General features: G+C 41.4%; 1 protein-coding gene across 4 annotated transcripts in view; it reads left to right on the forward strand.

Annotated features, from left to right (window-relative positions):
- The window catches only part of MCTP2 (multiple C2 and transmembrane domain containing 2), a 114,199-nt gene that overhangs the window by 22,311 nt on the left and 68,658 nt on the right, over positions 1-23,230 (forward strand). For 2 of the 4 annotated variants that reach the window (XM_065734020.1, XM_065734023.1), the window contains 6 exons: positions 7,837-7,979; positions 8,739-8,815; positions 10,019-10,130; positions 12,095-12,130; positions 20,704-20,868; positions 22,644-22,774. In XM_065734020.1, coding sequence (XP_065590092.1) covers positions 8,772-8,815; positions 10,019-10,130; positions 12,095-12,130; positions 20,704-20,868; positions 22,644-22,774 — 488 coding nt within the window. In that variant the 5' untranslated portion in view covers positions 7,837-7,979; positions 8,739-8,771. Of the gene's footprint in view, positions 1-7,836; positions 7,980-8,738; positions 8,816-10,018; positions 10,131-12,094; positions 12,131-20,703; positions 20,869-22,643; positions 22,775-23,230 lie in introns of those variants that run through there. The other 2 variants (XM_065734019.1, XM_065734021.1) reach the window with 2 other exon arrangements.

Here is a 23,230-nt window from a genome sequence, read left to right on the forward strand (position 1 = left end):
GTTTTAGTGTGGGTATTGGAGGTTTAAACATCTTCTGCTCAGCACTCTGTGTATGACTGCAAAAATGCTCGGGTAGGTAGCAGGGGTGTCAGGCTTCATGAGTAGGAGTTCAGCAGCGCTTATTCACACTTAGTGGTAAGCGGTCAGTGATGCGAACGAAAGGATGAAAAGCTGTCATACAGACCACAGAGCCTGACTGAAGAGTGTATTATCAGCTTAGATGAGTCTTGTAAAATGTCCTACATTTTTGTTTTTAGTAATTGTGATAACAGCAATTGCTTTGGGGGAGGAGGGGGCAAGAAAGATGGAGCAGCAGTCCAACCGGTTGTTGTACATTTTGGGAAAGCTCTGTATTTGCTCAGAGCAAACCGCATTTGTGTGGTGCCTTACCCCGTTCTCACACCTGCGCTTTTCCCCTCAACGTTAACTGCCTGTCAGCTCCCCGAATAGCTGCTGCTGAGGCTCAGGGGCTTGCAAGAGCAAAAAGTGTCTCCGCGTGTCCCTGCTGCCCTCTGCTGCCTGTTTGCTGCCTTGTCTGCAGCCTGTGCCATCCTCAGGGCATTAGTGGGGGGGGGAGGGGGTTGGAAGCGGGAGCTTCAGTTGCGTTGTGCATTTTAATATGTGTATGTATGTATTAATAATCTAAGGTGTTAGGCAGAGGAAGTATCTTTCTGCCATGGGAAACAGCTGTTGCTGGATTGCCCTGGTTCTTCTCAGCAAATTCAGGTCTTTCCCTGAGTTGCCTTGTTACACACTTGTAATGAGTGAAGTAATTACAGTTGGCTGTGTACAGCTGAGCAATGGTTCTGCTGATAACCCCAGGCTGTAAGTGACTTCAATTTTCCTAAACCTTGCAGATACTCTTCTGAGCTCTCACTCGTTGCATATTGCTCTTTTAGGAACATGTTTCCTTTTGTTTCACTCTCCCAGATTTTTCTTGCTCTTTATTTACCTTCATAATATTATCTGTTGACTTCTACTCCTTGCTGCCTTTTTTTTTTTTCCCAACTTTTGCCTCTTTCGTTGTGTTTCAGCCATCAGTGTGTTTGTGTACCCAAGTCAAGGAAGCAGAGTGCTATAGAGCAGGATCTTGATTTGGTAGAACTGAGAGATGCTCCAGAAAGATCCCTCTCTGGATCAGTGTTGCCGTGTCCTCTCCTAGGGGCTCACTGACCATCAGCACACTTGAAATCTGGTTTATTTGCATCTAAATGATGCTTCTTGGGATACAGTCAACACACAGCACTCATTAGAGATTGCCTAAGCAGACAGGAAGGTGTGCTTGGCAAGTGCAATCACATCCCCTGTGTGTACACTGTGCTTCATGGCAGATATGCATGGATCCTCCCATATTTATGTTTGTGACTGATGAACAAAGCACCATGAAAACGTGTGGGTACCAACCCAACACCAACATTTTGCTTTCTGTCCACTTTGTATGGTGTTATTGTTACTAACAGCCCAATAATATTATGGCAATGGTAAGGAGTTTGTGACCTATGCAGTTTTAATGCTTTAACTGGTAACAAAACAGAATGCATTTTATTATTGAAATGCCCATATCCGAGAAACACTGGTAGTTCTGCAGAGGTGAAAATTACTGTATATTTTATTTGGCTTTGATAAAATATTAAACGCTCCAAGCCACCAGTTCTAAATATTGCTATTTTGTTATGGCCTTTGGTAGCTTTATGGCCTCCTTGAGCCCTCTTTTGTGAAGCTCACAACTTCCAGCTCTATGTGCTTTGAACTAGGAGGTGGTGCAGCTTATTTCTGCTTGTTCTTCCACTTCCCTTTGGCAGGGTGATGCCTGATGTTTGTGTGAGTGGGTCTAACAAACTCTGAAATGTCACGGTCCCTTCTGGCCACGGGATGCTCTGCCTGTGCCTGCTGCTGTCTGTACAACCATCTCTGCAGAGCAGCCACGCTGTGACACCGAGCAGCAAAATGGTGCCACAGCTGCAGGGAGGTGTTGCTTTCCTTCAGTTGACAAACTCCACTATCCTACTGTGAGAAAGAAACAAACAGTTCTGAATGCATGTCAGGGTGAGAAACCCCTTGTGTTTCTAAATCCCATATTTCCAGGCTTGGAGTGTATGTTTACCTTTGTTACATGCTGTGGTTATGAGAAATACATTTCTTGGATGCGATGTCAGCTGGTAAGCATCTGTGGTTCTTTTTTTTTCCTCAGTTGCATTGCTCCAATGGACTTTTTTTCTTCTCTTTTCTGTGCAGTCTTTTATTTTCTAGTTTTTTAAAAGCTCTTTGTCCTTTTGTATTTCTTCCTCTCAGGTTTCCTTAATATTTTCTTGCTGCTGCACTTTGGTTTTGCTCTTGTTTCTTTCCCTTTGTGATCCAGACAGTAGAACATGGGAAGTGTGTGTGTGGGGACAGCAAAAATGGAACAGTGCAGGTTGCAGGAGTGCAGAAGGGGTCTGCATCCCATCATCCCTGCTCAGAATACGTGTTGAGCCAGCAGTGTGCCCTCACAGAAGGCCAAATGTATCTGGGCTGTATCCAAACCAACGTGGCCAGGAGGGTGAGGTGATCCTGCCTCTTACTCTATGCTGAGAAACCTCACCTGGTGTACTGCACCCAGATGTGGAGTCCTCAGTACAAGAGTGATGTGGACCTGTTGGAGTGCCTCCAGAGGATGACCACAGAAATGACCCAAAGGGTCGAACACCTCCCCTGTGAGGACAGGCTGAGAGCTGGGGCTGTGCAGCCTGGAGGAGTGAGAAGGCTCCAGGGAGACCTGAGAGCGGCCTCTCAGTACCTAAAGGGGCTGTGAGAAAGAAAAGGGAACAGGATAGCACACACTTCCTTCTTTAAGCACTGACACACCTGTAGTACACCTGCACCAGCCATAGCTCCGGGCTGTCTCCTTCACAGCTCTGCAGTGGTGGCAGTGCTGGAGGTGAGGATAGCTTTGCACAAGACTTGGGAGTTTGTTGGCTTGTGCAGAATAAATCCATTGTTTGGAAAGCAAACGCTCAGAGCAATTAGGCTGAATCACTCCCTGCAAACACACTGATTAATTTAGATTCTCTCTGTTTTCAGGGTATCTGCAATTAGATCATTAGCTCTTCAGATTTATTAATTATTCAGATGTATTAGGCAACTTTTCAAAAAGAAGTGTGAAAGGCTTAATCATGACTAATTTACGAACGTTAAGGGTTTGAATGGCTTCAGTACATCTATTTGATGTTTTCTGGATTCTGCATACAACAGCTCGTGCTGCAGTGGTTGCAGTGGCTGAATCCAGTTTCTGAGAGGATCTTTTTTTAAAAAGCTATCATTTCTGAAATATCCTCTATTTTTTTTTTCTCCTTCAAGTATAGAGCCTTCAATCTGCATGCATTCTTGACACATCTTGCATTGAGTTGTCTGGTTTATTTTCTCTTGGCGTGTATTGGTGATGCTTGTTTCCAAGAAATGTTTTGTTTCCATATGCTCATTTAAAATTTGCTGTGCACAAAACTTTCCAAAATTACCTGGATTTCCTGCTCTCAGATTACATGCTTTGTTTTGTTTTTTTTTTTCTTCCTGATTTCCCCTTTAAGCCTTGATCTCAGCTATTTCACTACAAGGACAGTGGTTTTCTGTTTAAAAAGCGTGTTCCATTATAAAATGTCTTTTACTACTTGTTGTAAATAACTCAAATAATTCTCTTTCTAGGAAGATTATAAGAAATGTATTTTTTTTATGTGCATATAAAATAAATCCTTCATTTCCTTCTTCAGATTCAAATGTAGGATTTGAACCAAATCTTGAAATGGTCCGGGTTATGTTTCACACCTTTCTTGCCTTGAGCTTTCAGGATTTTAATGCAACTTAGGTGGTATTTTTTTGGTTGATATAACAATACTTGTTTCATATGCTGTATTTCCAGTAAGTTTACTCCTGTAAAATGGAGCATGGTTTGAAATCATATGGAGTCTGGTGTTATTTTTTTTTCTAACTATGAAGCGAGTGTGTGTACTGCTAACACAGCTGAAGTGGCCCATCTCTTGCTGGCTGCTAGAGGGCAGCAGTATCCATTTAAAAACACCTTTAACAATTTCTTGCTCTGCTAAACCCAGTCCTGCTACTGTGCCTCAGCCACTTTGGCTCACTAAACTCAGTTTTATTTAAATTAAATTAAGTTTTAGCTGGGGCTTGCTGTGCCTGCACTTGTCACTTTGAGTGGTAGTGGGAGATAACAGGCAAAAGAAGGTGAGCATTGCTTTTGGGATGTTCTTTTACAGAAATAGGTCTATTTGATACAATGATCAGCTGTTTGGAAATCATCCTTTCTATTTTTCTGTTACTGTCTTGGTTGCCTTTGGTGGCAAGTCACTTCTCAAAAGCTTTTTTTTAATGGTCTGGCTTCTTCAAAATATTCTTGAGTTGTGCCCAATAGAAAGCTAAAACATATCCTTTGCGATCAGTTCATATCATAAATCACCGTTCACTGATTTGAAAAGCTTTGCTATTTGGCTAGACTATAGATTGTGCCTAGTTAATAGCATTTAGTAGATGCAAATGTCTGTGATCTTGAATCCAGAAGGCTACAAGCCTTGGAATAAGATGCAGTTAACAATAACTTGTAGCCTGTACTATTCATGCCATGAGTTCTGGCTGCCCCACCTGCCCTGTTTCTCATTCCCTGTCTCCTTAAAGCCTGTGCTGACCACCTGAAAGCAATCTGGGGAATCTTAGAGAACACCAAAAGGAAGTGCAATGACCCAGGGGATTCACAGCAGCTTTGGCAGCATGATGTGGGGGAAACCTTGAAAGCCTCAAAAGGGGCTGCAGTGCCTCACCATCTCCATCCAGCCTTGTTGTCAACCTCAATCAGCCCAAGAAAGTGCCACTGAGCCCCACTACGTGTCCAGCTGCTGCCTTGGAGGTTGAGGTCCATCTGTCTGTTGGCACAGAGGTGCCATTCTGTCATTTGTAGGATGTCGGAGCTGCTCTCCCGCACTGCTGGCCCCAGTCCCCTGCCTGCCTAGTTGAGATGTTACCCCTCTGACAGCCCGACAGCCGAGCGCTGCCGAAACCCACGCCCGCTCACAATTATTTTCCCTAACAATTAACACCACACTAACTTGACACCTTTCCCTTGTTTGGTTTTTGTAAGCCATCATCCCTTTTTCTATTAATTCCAGGCATTAATATTTTCTTTTGCGCAAGTGCCGCCGTTCACCCGTGAAACAGTTTGAACATTATGTAGCTGTCAAGATAGCGAGGGATTACCCAGTGTGCCTTGCCGGAGAAAGTGACACCACTGAGGCCTGGGTTTGAGATGTTTATTTTGAGAGTAAGCTGACAAGCATGAAGGCCTGATCCCAGTGTGGCAATCTTATTTAATTAAAGGCCTCTTTTTATTATAGCTTTTTCGCCACTGTTATATATATCAGCGGTGAAAAGTTCGTATATATTCTTTTCCACTTATGTACATATTTATAAAAAAAGAATAATCACTAAAGCCTAATTCACATGAACAGCACCAGGCAGCCCTTCCCCCTCTTTTTATTTCCCTTTATTAATGATCTGGAAAGCTTTCAGAGCAATAATGCAATTAGGATGCTTACTTAGATATGGTCCTCTTGCTTCCCATCCTCGGAGAAAGGGCTTGGAGTTTCATTCTGGCAGATATTGAACTTGTTGGCTGTTTGCTTTCTCAGTCTCCTCTTTTTCTCTTTTTAGGCTTTGCCCTCTCATGGGTTTTCTGTGCCAAAACCAGTTGAGTTACAGCCATAGACCTCCATCATCCTCTTCATGCTTTAATTTCATCAACTGCTTTCCTTATCTAGGCTGGTTACTGTTTCATGCACAGGATTGGTTCTGGACTTCATTATTACTGTTATTGTTTTTGAGCATGCAGTTTATTCATACCCATCCTTTCTTTTCCTTTTAAAGCAGAACGGAGCTGGGATCTTTGGTGCTGGGAGAAACTAACACCCCAGAGCTCAGTGATGTCATTTCTCAGCCTGTAAATACTCTGAGAGCCACTGCCCACATAGCAGGGCTAAGTTTTATCTTAGTATTTCCATTCATTGTGTAAAGCATGCTGTTTTTAAGATGGGTCCTTTATGTGGAAATACAATCATAGTTTTGATAAGTATTCTAGGGGAAGGTCTAGTCGTAGCCTGCTAAAACCAATGAGAAACTGACCTCTGACTTCCATGGCCTTTGGATCAGGCCCTTGTTATTATCCCCTCTCAGAGGAGAAGGGAAAGAAATTTGTATTCGTGTGTGACATTTTTCCCTACCAAAAAAAGTTGATTTCAGCAATTATTGTTTAAAAAGAGAATCAGTTGTGGGCAGTATTTGAAATCCAATCCATCTTTTCCTTCTGTGAATAAAACACCCGTTATGTGCAGAACTGGACACAGGACTCTGTGATTCATCACTTTAGAAGTGAAAGCAGAATAAAAACTTCCTGTAATTCTGAAAAATAGCTCTGTATTGTATCCCAGATATACAATTCTTCTTGGTATTTGCTGTTTGTTTCCAAATAGAATCATTAAGGTTGGAAAAGACCACTAAGGTTATCAAGTCCAACCATCAACTCATCCCCACTATGTCTCCGAGTGGCAAAATCCATGCTATTACGTAGCTATTTTTTCTTGAGCCTGGGTCTTTCTTCACACAGCATTGATCATATCTTCTCATTCATAACCAGTAGCTCTTTGGAGACCTGGGAGGATGCATTCAGATTATTTTTGAAGTTGTGAAGTCTGAAGTTGTGCTGGCAGCAGCACCTTGAAATACAGTGTTTGTGGTGGTGGCTGCGTTGGAAGCGTGCAGTGCCTGGTGCGGATGTGTCTGTCGGGTTAGCTGATATGAAACTGAACTGTTAGCAGGGAAGTGGAATTCTAAATGTAAAGTACAGAGCCGACAATATTGAACATTACAGATAAGCAGTGTTTGGGATCAGTTAATTGTAAGTGATGCTGCACCTCAGTGTTCTTTCACTTATTGGCAGTTGTGAGATTTTGCAGCCTGTGTGCCTTATTAAGTCAAGCATCTAGTTAAATATTTTCCATACCTCGTTCCCTCTATTTTTTCGTTATCCTGCATTGTGATTGGTGTTAGTGCAGAAACCATTGGTTTAATAATAATAATAAAATTTCCCTCTTCTCTTTTCCTCTGACAGCTGCAAGTCTGTCTATTGCTGCCGAGTGGCACGAGACTCATGGTCTGTCTGTGGACATCTGCTCCATAAAAATATGGGACATTATTGCCATGGCAGAATGTGCTGCTTGGATTAAAAAATGTGTTACCTGAGTATTGTTGATCTTCTTTACGGGAATCTGTTCTCTGTGTGATTTTATCCTGAGCTGGTGAATAATGTTAATTTTTTTTTTTTCAGTGGCACTTCAAATTTCGATTTAAGCAAATGGGCAAATGACACCAGTGATGAAATCCTGATGGGTGTTTTAGCTATTGTTATTGGTGTCCTTGGCACTCCTATCCAGAGTTATGAGTTTTAATTTTGGTTTAAATATTTGTTGTCTCAGGATCACATTTCCTCTTTTACTGTCTGCTTTCCTAATTGGCCTGTAAATATTTCTTCATCCTTGTTTGCTCTTTACTCAAAATATTAACAAAGTTACTGAAGAATAATTAACACTCCATGAGAATAGTAAAAAAGAGATGGAATAAACTATGAAGATGTCTGTCTGCTCTCAGAGAACTTTATGGTTATGTTCAGTTGATTTCTTGTACAAACTAGAAATTTTTGTATAGGCAGTTATGCATATGAACACATTTATTTTATTTATTATATTTTGAGATAGATCAGCACAGTCCCCATGTAAACTCACAATTTCTTTATAATTTTCACAGGTACAAGTGACCCATATGTGAAGTTCAAACTGAATGGGAAAACTCTGTACAAAAGTAAGGTGGTCTACAAGAACCTAAACCCAGTTTGGGATGAGACTGTCGTGCTGCCCATACAGACCCTCGATCAAAAACTCTGGGTCAAGGTAAGTCTTGGTTTTAAATGTTTAGAAAGATACATAAATGTCATTTTAAGCAATTGTTTTCTGCTGCTAAAACACAGTGGTTGTTTTATTCTCCATAGCAGCATAATGTAAAACACGATCCTGTTTAAGAGTTTCAGCAATTTCAGATTAAAATGCACATATGTCTTTTCCAGATTTCACTTGAATGTTTTGCTTTCATTCTCTGGAAACTTGAGTTGAAATGAAGTTCCTTGACTGGATATATTTAATTCTGCTCAATTCTGCTGTAACTTGGCGTGCTTGTGCGAACTTGGTGAAATCAGTAGTGGTTTCATACACTCGTTTTAAAGAGTGTAATTTGGCTGGATTGAACATAATTATTGCCCGGTATGCAACCGTGACAAGTAGCAAAGCCTTTTCTCATTATGAGTACCATTACAGTTACCAGAACTGCAAGCTACCAGTTGTGAGCACTAATTGCTAAAACATCTGTACCAAGAGCTACCTGATGTTGTGCAGCATTTCATCATGGAGCATAAAGGAGCAGGCACAATCTGTAGCAGCACACGTCTTTGTTTACATAATATTAAGATGATACTTTCAAAACACGGTTTAAATATTTAGCTAGAAATACAAATTAAAGCAGGGAAATGGAAAATTATCCCTGAATTATATTTAAGCTTTGATCTGAAAAGCCTTAAAATATCTGCTCTTTTATCAGCTGGATAAAACTGCCTTACGATGTGAAAATTCTCAGTATTTATTTTATTTTGCCACCAGGTGTACGATCGAGATTTAACCTCTTCTGACTTCATGGGTTCGGCATTTGTAGCACTCACTGAACTTGAGCTCAATAGGTAACACGTTTGTTTAATTAACATTGTTATTGCACTTCAACAGAGAGACGTGATAAAATAACAAAATGTTTTTGCTATAGCTTGGAGTTAATCTATTGTAAATTTTTTTCTGATTGAAAGGCGGGGAATGTGTTTCAAAAATGAGAAAATAGCTTCAGATAAATCCCATATAGGCGTGGTTTTATCTGGCATCATGTACTGGATTGCAGTTCTACCTGTAGGGAGCTCTGTATGGAAGAAGATGCTCTTTTTGTGTCTAGAAATAAGAACGGGTTTCTGTATGCAGGGATTATTTATTCTAGCTGCACCAGAATAATTTATAGAGGTGATTTTATGGCAGAAGAAAGGGGGGAGAAAGCCGAGAACCCCTTATTTAGCCCCCTGTAGAGGAGGGTGCATTTTTCTGCAGATTGTTTGACTGGGGAGTGGTTTGCCTTGCAGCCGGCGAGCTCCCCCAATTCCATCCTCCCCCCGCAGCCACCAAGCCCTGCTGCAGCTGCATCTGGCCCTGATTTAGTGCAGAGGCAAAGCCCTTCGCCTTTTGTCTACTGCTGCTTGGTCTGAATGTGAAGCTGGAAGCCAGGAATTCAAGTTTTATTTCTCTTTTATACTCACACACTGTGTGACTTTTTTTTTTTGAGAAAATGAGTTCTCCCTGTGCGGGTGTATTATAGCTCCCGTGGCTGTTGTATGTGTGTTTCCAGAAACATTAATGAATTTATCTGTCAGATAGTGCCACCAAGTAAATACCAGCATTGCCATTTTCAGAGAGGGAACTGAGTCACAGAGAGAGATTAAATGCACGTGGAGCTGAGGTAGAATAAGTATCCTGAGTCAAGTCTCAGCCATTAATGTTAGAAAATTCCCTTGGATAAGTTTCTGTCACTCTTCTTCCCTGTGAAATGGAGGCAACAGTAAGTTAGTTCAGCACATAGCCCACATCTGTAGAAATGCAGGTAATAATATCATGATAGGATGTGTTATTAAAAGGGTTGTGCATTTTGTCAGGACCATCAGCCAACCCTTCAGACTTTCTGCTTTCAGATTCAAACTCAATATTGGGAATTCAGACAAGAGGCTGAAATTTGCACAGCTCAGAGTGACCTTTAGGAATGAACTCGAGTTAACTGAAGACAACAAATCCACATCTTTTTTCTTCTTTTCTTTCTATTTCTTTTCTTTTTTTTTTTGTTTTGCTTGTAGAACTACTGAACAGGTTTTAAAACTGGAAGATCCCAACAGTTTAGAAGATGACATGGGAGTGATTGTATTAAACTTGAGTCTAGCAGTCAAGCAGGGAGACTTCAAGAGAAATGTAAGTGGCTTAGGAAATCAAATTTATAGCTGAAATGTGTTGAGGTGAGGAGAAAAAAAAATTCCTGACCTAATCTGATTTACTTTGAAATGCCACCTTTATTTTCATCTTCAGAGAACTCTATATTGAAATCGATATAGATCATGACTTTAGGGGGGAAAAAAAATTCCATATTTAACCAAGTAAAAGACGCTTAGACATCTGTAGCTAAATACTTTTGTCTTGTAGTTGTGAAGTGCACTGTGGCAGTGCTCTCCATGTATCATGTGCATCTTATCTTCCACTCTTGCAATTGCTATTCCAGAGCACACTGTTTTCTGATTTCCATCACGGAGCTTAGTTTTTAACACCTAGAAAGATCCCAACATTTTGAATGCAATTCTTTACTCTCATGCCAGTGATGGGGAAAAAAAACATTGAAAAGCAGGGTTTTAAAGTCAAGGCTTAAACTGCACCAGTGCAGCAGGAAGAAGCACGCTGGCTGAGAGGAACAGATTTCTCATAAAATCCCTGATTTTGCAACTGAGTTTCTTGACGTGAGTTCACTTGAACTTGGCTTCTGATGCAGAAATACAGTACGTTGCTGATGTTAAAACGACAGGAAAAAAATAAGCTGGGCAGGTATTGTGACCAGCTCAAAGCTGACGATAGCTTTTAAATTTCATGTTGTGCATATGATGATTTTGTTGTTTTAAACTTCTAAGTTTACTACCAGTGTTTGACACAGTGTGCATCATGCCTTCATTGGTGTACTCATGCTGCTGCTGTCCACAAAACAGCTTTGCAAGGGGTGGGGAAGAGAGACAACTCAGTATTTTCTTAGCTCTGGTTTTCAAGCTAGTGCAATTTTAAATATGAGACGGAAATATATAGAGAAAAAATATCTTTCTACAATCTTAGGTATAGTTTAGTAAGGAAGTTGTTGTTTACTGTATGTTATTGAATTACAGGTATGAAATTAAGGCCTAAATGAGGTTATTTATAGAACTTTCAAAGTGTTTCAAAGAGTTTAAAAGCAGAATGAGAAAAAGTGGACATGGTGTGTCTGCTCTTCAGTAGTTGTTTCAAATGGTGGTCTTTTTTTGAAAATTGTAAAATCATCTTCTACATTAATTTTATGGTAAAGCTAATTTGGTATGTAATTCATTAAAGACTTAGTGATGTCAAAGCACTTTTGCTGTATTTATATGCCTGTATTATGAGACAGCGGCTTCAATCTGAGGTGTGAATTCCCCAATGAACTTGTACAAGACAGTGCTGTTGGCAAGTGTTGCTGGATTACAGGAAGGGGTGAAGCAGAGACGTGGTGTCTTTAGGAAAAAGTAATTTCGCCAAAGAACCTCTGGAATTTTTCCTAGATTTTTAGGGAGATGTGGAATAAAGTGGACTTAGCCACTGAGACAGAAAATACATTGGTTTAAAGTAGAGGCTTTTGGTACTCTAGGGTGCTTAGTTAACATTCAGAGTGCAGATGATAGAAGAGTTGGTGCACACTGTAATTTTTTTTAAAGATGATGTTTTAAGCCCTCGTATTTCAAATGCAAATTGCTCAGCCATTTCCACTGGAATCAGACTAGTGAAATGGCTCTGTCCACATTAGCACTTAACAGCAAGATGATTCTTTTTTTTCTTTTTTAAATTAGCTTACTGTAGAACCAGATGGCACCAGAAGTATAAGCCATGTTTCTTACTAATGGCTCTCTGTCCTTCCAGTTATTATTCCAGTATAGTCCTCTTATTTTTGGTGCAATGCAGGTATTTTGAGTTTGTTGATGGTGTCATGAAGGAGAAAGGTAAATGAGTGCAGTAATAGGTCCAAGTCACTCCTTATTAATAAGCTTTTCCAGTAAGTTTTATAAGCTGATGTTTAGAATTACTTTACTGAACAACTTTCCCCATTTTTATTCCTCCTCTGTTTCCTTCTCCGTATTCTCTTTGGTACAATGCTGGGGACTCCTGAATAGAGATGGTCAAGTCGGAAGAAGAGAACTTCATCCAAGGTAATCTATACCTTTTTCTTTTCAAAAGGGTTCGTGCCCCAAATCTTTGTGCCTTCTTCTAAAACAAATTGTGAAAGCATCATAACTTTGGAAGTCCAGATGCAACCTCAGTATGGTAGTTGTCATTCCCTTTGCTTATTTGATTTTTCAGTGTGATGAAGAATTGCTTCTATTTTCTTACTGTGTGGTAACATATATCAGTAATGTAAGTAAGGCCTCATTTGGCAAAGGAATGTAGAAAGAGTGTACTAAAAAAAAACAAAGGTGCAAATACATCATGAATTCTGGGGGGGGGGGGGTTGGAACTATGAGATCTTTAAGGCCCTCTCCAACCTAAACCATTCTATGATTCAACAAGAGCAACAACAAAAAGCTGCAGAGGATTTGAATTGCTTAGGATGCAGACAGTAGTAGGTACTGGTGTTGAAAACAGATCTACTGGTTCCCAATTGAATTGTTTGGGGGTGTGTCTTGCTTCTGGAGGAATTTGTGAGACAGTCTTCTGGTTACTTCTGTAGATTTTCAAATTCCTTTTGTTCTCAGGATGGAGAAAGAGCAGGCAGTTATCATTAGCAGCAGTGTAACAGGATTTCAAAGATTTGTGTTGTTACATACATGTGGAAGATGCTTTCCTTGGTCTTTTCTAGTAGCCCCGAAGGCTGCCATTACATCAATACTCCTGCAATATCCCATGTTTGCATTAGATTTTAACTGGTTCAGGAAACAGACTTGTGGCTTTTCATTTGTTTTGTAAAGATTTTATTTGCTATTGGGTAAATAATGATATAGAAACTGCAAGGCCAACTTGAGAGCTGTGAAGACTGACCTCCTGAAAGCAAAATTTGGCTCCTGTGGGAACACGTATGCATCTTGACATTTTTCCCTATATAACTATTGGCTTGTGCCTAAATAAATTCAATAATGAACCTCTTCTTGTTTGATCCATCGTAAGTGTGTTGTGGTATGTAGAGGAACCAGTCCTCTCAGGTACTGTGCCAGCAAAAATATTTTTGTAAACAGAAGAAGTGCAGAATAGAGCCCTTGAAGCTGGCTGGTGGCTCAGCAAGCCCTGGTTCTGGGGAGATAACACAGACCCATAGTACTGTGCTTGCAGAGGGCTGCCAGACACCCCTGAGTGTAGTACAGCAGAAAATGGTGGAATAATTGAAGAGCTCAGCTCTTGAGTTTTTAACTAAAGCCCTGGAAATTACTATGTCCTCACTCAATCCATGCAGCTCGATCCCCCTCTTTCTCATACAAGCACACAGAGTTGTCTCTTGGTGCTGGCTGGCTTTGGGTCACAGGGAAAGGGAGCAGGTTTTAAACTCTGCTCCTTTTTTTGTGCAGAATAGGCAAACTTCTGCAGCCTTTTTTGTGCAGAATAGGCAAACTTCTGCAGCCTTTTTTGTGCAGAATAGGCAAACTTCTGCAGCCTTTGCTGCTGTCTTTTTTTTTCCTTCCGTGCATTGTATTTCATTGCATTTTGAGTGGTTTCTTTTTTTTAACGTATACAGTTTTTTTAGACCTTCAGCTATAAGCCATACTGTCAGGTCTGACACTTCTCAAGACTCTGGCTTGTGCTGTGGCATCTTTTTAAATAAAATTGAGATGCTAAGGCATGGGACCGAGTTATGAGAAATGCAAGTGTTGTTTAAAAGAGGAGGGGAGGAAAAAAATGACAAACCACAGAGCTGCAACCTTCTGCTCTATTCAGTTACGGTCACTAGAGGGTAGGAGAGCTTCAGTTCTTCCGAAGGAAGACATAGTTCATGCTCCAGTGTGATCTCTAAAGAAAAGCTCTGTGACCATCCAAAGGCACTAAAAATATTTCCCAGCATGCACTGGCAAAATCTGACAAAGCAGTATTTCCTAGTTTATTGATTCTGCTACTGCACTAAAACACTAGTACTGTACATCAATAACCATCTTTAGTTAGGAAACTCTGGGCTGTGGAAGCAGTACTAGCAGTTTGTGGCAGAACATAAAGGCAAGAAAGAAAAATGGCGTGCGTGGGGAATATAGGTGTCTAGGGAAGGCACAAGAGGTTATGGAAGAATGGCCAGAGAGTATGATGGGGTAGAAAACAATGTTGCTGGACGAGATAAAGATATAGCAATAAGGGGGGCAGGGGAAATGGGAAGAGCTCTCTAATGCATGCACAAACTCATCTCCTTTTTGACTCCTGAGCTGGCTCTGGTTAGTTGTTGCAGGAATAAAGGCTGTATACTTTCAGTGTGAGCAGCTGAACTGAGATGGATCTAAATTTCATCTCTTCAGGTTTAAGCAAATAAAAGTTTTCTATTAAAAATGGCTTTTTTGACCTTATTAAAAGTCGGCTATAGCTGACCTACATTGTCATATTTAGCTTTTTTTTTCCTAAAACATGCAAAGAAAGTGACTTACTGTGAGGATGGTCAAAATGAATGCAACTTTCACTTCTTTTTTTCTGTATATGAAGAAAATTGAGTTGTATGCTGATTTGGCCATTTTATGTTATCTCAGTACACTTGGCACATTTGGAATGTCAGTATTCTAAATGAAGTTACATAAGCTGTGAGATCTTTGCTGGCTTCCAAAATTCACCCTGAACCTTTCGTGCCTCTTTTGGTAGTATTAATGCCCAGTGCAACCCTGTGTCAGACAGGTGGAAGGACTCACCTGGGCTGTAGTGGATGCTAGGTATGTTTCATGCATGTTCTCCATACTCCCTTGTTTTTTCAGGGAAAAAAAAGCTGCATTTCAGACAACAATAGAAACAGCAGCAGTACAAGTTCATCCTGTCTAGCTACAGTAGTTTCATGGTTGGTACAAATATTATGCAGGAAGGATTTCAGCAACTGAATATTGTCTTTTAAATCATTTTGGTGCAAAAAATGTTACACTGGATGATTTAGCTATCTGTTGATTACACAGCGTATATCCTTCACTGCTGCTAGAGGGGAATCATTGCACATTTGGGCAGCACCCCAAGACATGGGCAAATGCATTCACAGCCCTCATTTTTAATGGGAGCTGAGAAGTTCATTGTCCTCCGCAGGAGCTGTCTCCAAGAGCACAGCTTTTCTCTTTGTCATGAAGAGTGGCATTGCGAAGGGAAGGGGATACAGTTAAGTATCTTCCTCTCTTTTCTGACTCTATTCCTTTTATTTATTTATTTTTCTGGAGCTTTCTGAGGTGTAGGAGTTGGTAACCATCTCTGCCTGTGCCCGGCGTGGTGATGCTCAGTAGCCTTGTTTGTCCCGGGTGGCTTGAATCTAGCCCCGAGAGCCCTGCGTGCTATTTCCAGCATTTGTACAGCTGAGTAACCTTTAAGTGTTGAACATCTCTGAAGCAAATAAGCAGGTTTGCTTGGGGTGGATTGACCTGCAGCAGTTCAGTCCTGAAACAAAAGCGACGCGATTTGCCACCTTGATAGCCAAAGCTGATTGAATAAATTGGTTGAAAGGCTGACCGGACCCAAGTGCTCCTTGGCGTCTCATCGCAGGGGAAAATCCCTCGCTCTGCTTTTTCTGCGTGGGCTGTTAGGTTTCATTTTGGCCTGCCTCATTCTATTTGCCTTTCTCCCACAATACCCCGTGGGCAGCGGCGTGCTCGGAGCGTTCTGTGGAGCGCAGGGACCCGGCTGCTACGGGGTCACACATCGTGGCGGCAATCTCGTGTCGCTTCACTTGCCTTTCTCGCTGCCCTCTCCTCTTTCCCAAGGGGAGACTGCCTCTGCAAAATGGTTTCCCTGCCTAATGAGGAGAGGTCCAAAGAGTCTTCTATTTGCGTGTTGTTGTTTTCTCAAATGGCAAATTATGTGGCCCACTTTCTACGTTGACCTCTTCGCAGGGATTGCAGCAGGCTTTCCGTTGTCCTGTCTCATCCTTTTAAATGAAAGATGTGAGAGATGGGCTCACTTCACACTTGGCCACCTCGCTGTGTCATTTAAATGTACAATTTTTCTGCGTCTCTTTATTGCTTCAAAAACAAGTTTGAACTTGGGGCATGTACGTGTGTGTCAGGAAAAGAGACAGATTTGAAAGTGCTCCTGATGCACCAGAGGGGATTTGCTGGGTGCCTACAGAGGGACATTATATCCAATGGTTTTCATAGGGAGACTCAAGCTCCCGAAGGATTCTGTGGAGCTGTGGGTCAATGAACCTGTTCTTTACCCTCCAAAGCTCATCTCTAGTGTTTGCCCCTATGAAGGTAGAGTGTGGCTTACATGCTTGTTCTTGTCCAGCTTTCTTCTTGAAACCTAAACTAGGAAGTAGCAAAAAAATGAAAGTTGCTTCAAGAAGTGTCTCTACTTTTTTTGAAACCAACAACTAAGTTTTAGTAATGGTACTGTTAGACCTGATGTTTTTTCTTTTTCTGTTCAGGGATGTGCTGTTTTCCAGGAAAGAGTCTTTTCTAAGTGTCTGGGAAAGAACCACCTCTGCTCTTTATGTGACAGGGTCCTGCTCCATGACAAGGCTTCAGAGAATATTACTACTTACCTGATGTTTTGCAGTTCCTAAATCTGCAATAAATGAGTGCTTAGATTTTAAATCCTGTGTGTTTTCTGGGTTGATTTGTCTTTACTGCACAGCTTTCTTGGATATTCTTCTGTTCATTTTCTTTGTCATGCTTGTGTGGGAAACATTTTGGTTCATTTCTTACGCATTTTGCAGCATTGAGCTACTCATGAGAATGACTTTTATGGTATTGCTGGTTATTTGCAAGCCAACACCCACATTAGATGCATGTATGAATATTTTTTGATGCATGGATAGCTCAGATGAAGTCAGAGCTCTTGAGATGACCCCTCAAATTCTGTTCTCAGGGCCAGAAGCTTAATTTCAGAATTGATGGATACTGGATAGGGGAGCGGGGATGGGTGGGGGGGATAAGTCAATGTCTTGTGCTCAGGACACGTGCCAGCTTCCATCATAAAGTGTGTGTTTCCTAATTTCCAGCCCTCTAGTCAAATCCTAGCTTCAGCCAACTTTTCTGTACCTCAGCAAAGCACCTTGATTTTGGTTTGGGAAGTAGCCAGCGTATGAGCTGGCTGACTGCAGCATTTGGAGGAAAATGCAGTAAGAGAGTCCTGAAGCCTGGCATGTGGTTTGGGAGCACAGCTGGAAAGAGCAAGGTTCAGAGGCAGGAGGAGCTGGAGCACCCACGCACAGAGCTCTCTGCAGCTTGGGAGGCAGCAGGGAAGGGAAGAGCTAAAAATGTTTTATAATTATCACTGATTGAGCAAGCCACCTTTTCTGGGTGGCGGGCAGGGGCTTTGATTTTTCTGGTGTGAAGGCAGATCAGTGTAGTGACGACTGGGGGAATGGAAAGTGGTTTTTTGTAGTGCTTGTTTTGCCACCAGCTTTGGTGGACTAATGCAGACTAATGACTGCAGTTCTCTGTGCTCTGCTCTGTAAATAGTTTTGCAAACTCAGAGGGAGGCTGTGAAGTTTAATCAATTAACTCTGTGTAAATCTGTTTGAAATAAGTATACTTGGGTATCACAGAAGAGCTGTGATTTTTGAAATAAATAATATAGTATCGATTTCTTTTCACCTGGGAGGCATTTTCTGTAGTGCAGAAGTGTCTTGCTTCCCCAGGCAACATTAAAGTTGACTCATTGATGGTTCAGGTCCTTGGGTCTACCACATTTGGCTTTCCCCAAACACGTTTCCTTCCAGAAAGTGGGAGGGAGCTGAAACATTGCCTGTTTAGTTGGGATTTCAATCAGAATGGTCAGAGGAATAGTCGGCAAGCTGTGTGGGAGCACCAAGGAAGGGTGTGCAGAGAAGGCACAGTTCAGGTCTTCAGTGCACACATAGATGATATGAGGCATGGGAAACATCTCAGATCTGCAAACACACATGGCTTGGTGAAGGCCAGGAAACCCCAAAGCATTGCTAATGTGACTAGGGCCTGAGGGTAGCAGCCTTCCTGGGACATCGTACTGCTCCACTTAGAGAGAGGAATAAAGGGATGGAACTGCTGTATTGGGAAAGCAGACAGCACTGCTGAGGTGGTACAGATCAGCACTATATCCCAAGCCAGCTTAAAACATTTTGGCTCTTCTAACGGTGTGATGCTTAAAAGTGATGTTTGATCTTGGCCAGAAAATAGTCAGGTCCTGTTTGCACAGCTTGCGGCCAATATACTCCACTCCTGAGCTGGACTCAGCACCCCAGCACACAGTGCTTTGCAGCTGCTCAGCCATACAGTAGGGGCTGCACAAGGCTGTTTGTTCAGGGTCACCTGTTTTGGGAGGTCAGAGTTGAAGTGCTGCAGTGTGTTCTGATAATACCGAGCTGCAGGTGCTGATGTTTCCTGGGAATGGTTTGAGTACCTCCCAGCTCTCCTTTGAACTGTCAAGTTAGTGGCTGAGAAGGTGGGGTTATATTTCATACCAAATTTGGGTAGGAAGACCCCCTACTCCCCCTCATTTCTCCCCTCCCCAACACTGAGTGACTCCCTGAAATACCAGACTAGGTAAAAAATGAAAAGAATCCAAATTTGATTTGCAAACTTGAGTGATAACAACTCTTTCGTGTTCAGCCTGGAATCTTTGAAGAGAACAGGATGCTTTGTTTTTAAAAGAAATCGTAATGTGTATTATAAACTTTGGTTGTTTTTTTTTGTGAACTAACATCAAATACCTCTTCCTCCTCTGAGAAGGGGGGGGGGGGGAGGGAAAATCCTTGGTCTGCAAGCAGCAAGTACATCACATCAAACATGACTATGTTAAATACTAAAATGTTCAAAGTACAACTGAGATAGATAAAGGCTTTGATGGGAAGTGGATATTTCCCAGGGACATTACAAGCAATAATCCAGATGTTCTGGTGTAATGCAACGAGTGTCCATGGATAGATCGGGAGCTCAAGCCAAGCAGCGCCTGCTGTAGGCCTTAGCCCTCCACTCCCATGCTGTTACGCCATATGGAAGCAATCTCCAGGCCCCTTTAATAGCCAGCTTTGGATTCCATTTTCACAGGGCTCATAGAGCTAAGTGGAGCTGTTTTATGGACAAGTTAGATAGAAGCTTTTCCAAGATAAACATCCAATTTGAAATTAGGACATACCAAGCTGCAAAATTATTTTAGGGCATATTTCATGGAAGCACTGCCATTTTTCTAAGGCGATTGCCAGACTGCAGAATGCCCTTTGATCCCTTGTGGACATTACTCCCTTTTTTATAAAAAGGATTTTGAAATAGTTGCAGTGTTTAGGGAGGAATATATCTGCCGGGTCTTTGAAGTATGTCCATGGGAACAGTCATGCTTTAGTTTTTTGGCCTAAAAGACGAACTTAGGGGAAAGAAAAAAAAAAAGGAAAAGGAAAAAAAAAAAAGGAAAAAAAGATTACTTTGCAGCTGGATTTATGAATCAAAATCTCATTTTCTTTTTAAAGGTAGGAATTTTTCTCCAGTATGCCAGGAAAGCCGAACAGGGTGTTTAAATAGAAGTATATTAATATGCTTGTGGGATCCAAAGAGTTGGGTATTTTAAAATAAAAAGCGAGTAAAAATTTGTGAGTTCACCACCTGTGATTTAAAAATTTTGTAGCTGGGTAATTGATCCATAAAAAGTAATCTTCGGACATCAGGTGCTTTTTCAGTCATTTTATTTAGCAACAACATTTCTTACTTGCTTTTAAAGCCAACATGTCCTGCTTTAAAGTGACTTGTGAAATCTCCTCTGTCTTTCTCCCACCTGTATATGATGTGATTGAAGCTCTGAAGTGTGGTGTGTTGGAAGTTGCTTCCCAGAATAAAATATGACATGGTTTTTACTGTGAGAAGAAGAGGATAGCCTTGAGTTTTAATGTTTCCAGCTCTCACTCTTACTCCCTCCAAATAAAGGCCTATTTAATCATCCTCTGTCCAATAAAATACTGCCAGTTAGCAAACTGTTAGTGCAGCCATGCTACGTAGGAGGAAATCGTGAAGGTAACAGATGTGCCTACTAGGTAACAGTAACTCCTGATAAAGAGCCCAGTCGTGTCAGTGCTTCTCAGCAGGCATCAGTGTTTTTGGCTCACGAGCTCGGTTTCTGAAAGCTGCGTCTCCAAAGGTTTGCAGGCAAGGAGCTAATGTGGATGAGAGACAGTGAGTGGTGGAAGATGTGCCTTGAGTGATTCACTTGGACATGACCGAGTATGGCTGTGGGCTGCCCCCGCAGGAACAGACAGACCCCAGTTTTATGGATTTAGCTGGAGACTTTTGTTTTTGTTTCTCTCCTCTTCTATCCTTTTTCCATGTCACTCTTCTGTGTCTTTCCCTGAGATGAGGTAATAGTTTACTCTAAGCACTCAAGCTCTACTCTTTTTGAAGCTCATACAGGTTAGGTGATGTTGACTTCTCTGATAGTTTAGCTAAACATGCTGATGCTGTTCTGATGCTGAGCGTGGTTTCTTTGCAGGGCCAGCTGTAGCATGGAACAGGTAGGAAACCCTTAGCATTTTTTTGCCCTCAGTTCCTTGCTTGCTATGAGGACCCGGTGTTACCTCTTACTTCTGATGATTTCATATCACTACCAATTTGTGCGTAAGAATATGGGTTAGAGTGTCTAAATATTTTGTCCTCAACCTGCTTTTCAGTCCAGTTTCATGCGGAGCTTGCGACTCTCCGACTCTTTGCGCAAGAACCAGTTGTGGAATGGGCAGGTCACCATCACGCTCTTGGAAGGGAGGAACATCCCCTTAGGAGGCTTGGCAGAGGTTTTTATTCTCCTGAAATTGGGAGATCAAAGATACAAGAGTAAGGTAAGTACTCAGAATTTCCTTCAGTTTGGAACTATTTTCAAATTTTTTTTATTTTTTATTTTTTTTAATGCAAGTGAGATCAAAACCAGAAGATCAAATCAAGGATGCTGACATTTTCCTAACATGTTATATATGGCAATATAGAAATAAGGAGGTTGGGAGCAGTGTATCTGTTTTTGTGCATTTAATGTGCTCATCATATTGATGGATGCTCAGCGATAATGTGAAATGGAACAAGGCTACATGCATCACACATGTTCGTTCTTCTCTGCCAATACAGAAGTCAGGTTTGCAATGTTAGGTATGCTGAGAAAGCAGACCCGAAATGGTTCCTGATGGAGGGGAATATATATATATCTTTTTTTGAAGCACATTTCTTGAGAAATGCTGCGTTTGACAGAGGGAGGAAGAAAGCATAAAGTCTACCAGCAAACCATAACGCACCTGGAATATTCCAGGGTTTTGATTTACAGTTTTAAGGCTGTATTTACTTGTAGACAGTACTATTTCATAGGAAACTGAGAAATGAGTAGGGTTCCCAAAGATACACGTTTCATCTCTGAAGTCTAAGAAGGAAATAAACAGTAATTAAAATACTGTTCTGTTGAGAAAGCAAAGGCTCCGTGTGTCATGAACTGGAAACGTGGAGGGAGGAGGAGGAAACAAACAAAATCCCTCCTGTACAAAACGTGCAGTGCAAGTTCACAGAACACAGCGTTCAGATGTGGGCTGAAACCTGCACTCTGTCCCCTACGAAAGACCTCAACCAAGGTCATGACATGATGATTTTATTTTGAAAAGCAGCTTTGAGAAGTAACAAATGGTTCAGTTATTTTAGAATAAATATACAGTATTCTAGTGAAGATCCCATTTTGTTTCTCTTTATGGTCCATAGCTTGTGTTATGAATCTGAACGAGACTCCATTGTTTGCAGTCACAGAAAATTGAAAAGTTTAAAAGAGGGAGTTCAGGCCAATGTTGCCTGCCCTGAATTAATTGCTTAGTACTTCTGTCTGGAGTCCAGCAAGACTTGGGGACCGCAGCTTTAACACTGTAGTAGGAATTCAAGTTGTCTGTACTTGGTGTTCTTCCCTGGAGTTTATTTAACTTATGAAGTACAATCTCATGGTCCAGAAAAGCAGCCAGGGTGGAGGAACTCTCAGTCATGGTCCAGCTAATCCTATCTCCTGTTCTCTGTGGCCATGCTGATGCTGATGCTGATGGTGGTTAGTGTAGCGTGACATGAATTACAAGTGATTTAAGTCTCAATCTGGTGAATAGTCGCGCTCTCAGAGCAACCTGAAAGATGGCACTGAACTCAGAAGTACGATTTATGGATATCAAATGGGTGGCATGTTAATATTATCAAAGCTTCTCCTTCATTGCTTATATCTTGATGTTAAAGAGTGAAAAGTATTAGCTTGAATTTCTGGATGAATTCAAACCTGCTTTAAGGCAAATGTCTTCAAAAGGTTGATTTCTGATTTCTTCTGGTGCGAGTGATGTCGAATGGTGATCATGGTTCAGTGAGAGTGGAACTGGAGGATCCACCTTGCATTTCTCCAGCCTTTCATTGTCATCACAGTTGAATAGTTAGCAATACTGTGAGAAAGAATGATGAGACTGTGTGATGGACTGTGGAGTTTGGTTTGAATGAGCTTCTTAGCGTTTGCTGCCCTAACATCTGGCTTTGTTGTAGACGAATTGATATGTGCTTCACTGTGGAAATACGTGCCATTCAAGAAAAGTAAATATTATAACCGCATGTTTTCTAGACACTGTGTAAGAGTGCAAATCCTCAGTGGAGGGAACAGTTTGATTTTCACTACTTCTCTGACAGGAAGGATATGTTGGACATTGAGGTCTGGAGAAAGGATAACAAAAAGCACGAGGAGCTTTTGGGAACGTAAGTTCTTTTTTGGAGGGGGGTTAAATGCAGAAGCTAATGTTATTTGTAATATTGGTTTATGTTTGGGCTTGTGCCCCAATTTATTGCACAGTCTCTTGCTATTTAAAGCACTGCTTGCAGGGGTGACCTCTCGAGGAATGTCTATCTCCTGACTGATACCGGATTTTGTCTTGCTGCGTTATTACATTGTAACTTCAAATTCTCACTCTCATGCCACGTTTGCAGCAGACATTTTGTGGGCTAGTTAGTTGAACCTTTCATTTTAATTTCTTAACGGAAATGGAGTGTCATTCCTACTGTAATCCTGATCTTTTCTCTCCCTCTGACTCCATCCAATTTTGTACAGTACTAGCACTGTCTTAGTTTCCTAGAGATAACTATCTTAACCTCCTATTGCCCTTGTCTCTTCTTTTGTCTCCCCAAACTGCTTCTGTACAGCTGGATCAGTGCTCC

The sequence above is a fragment of the Cyrtonyx montezumae genome, unplaced genomic scaffold, assembly GCF_038088225.1.
Source record: "Cyrtonyx montezumae isolate F1298 unplaced genomic scaffold, pur_monq_1.0 scaffold_17, whole genome shotgun sequence".
Taxonomy (NCBI): Eukaryota; Metazoa; Chordata; class Aves; order Galliformes; family Odontophoridae; genus Cyrtonyx; species Cyrtonyx montezumae.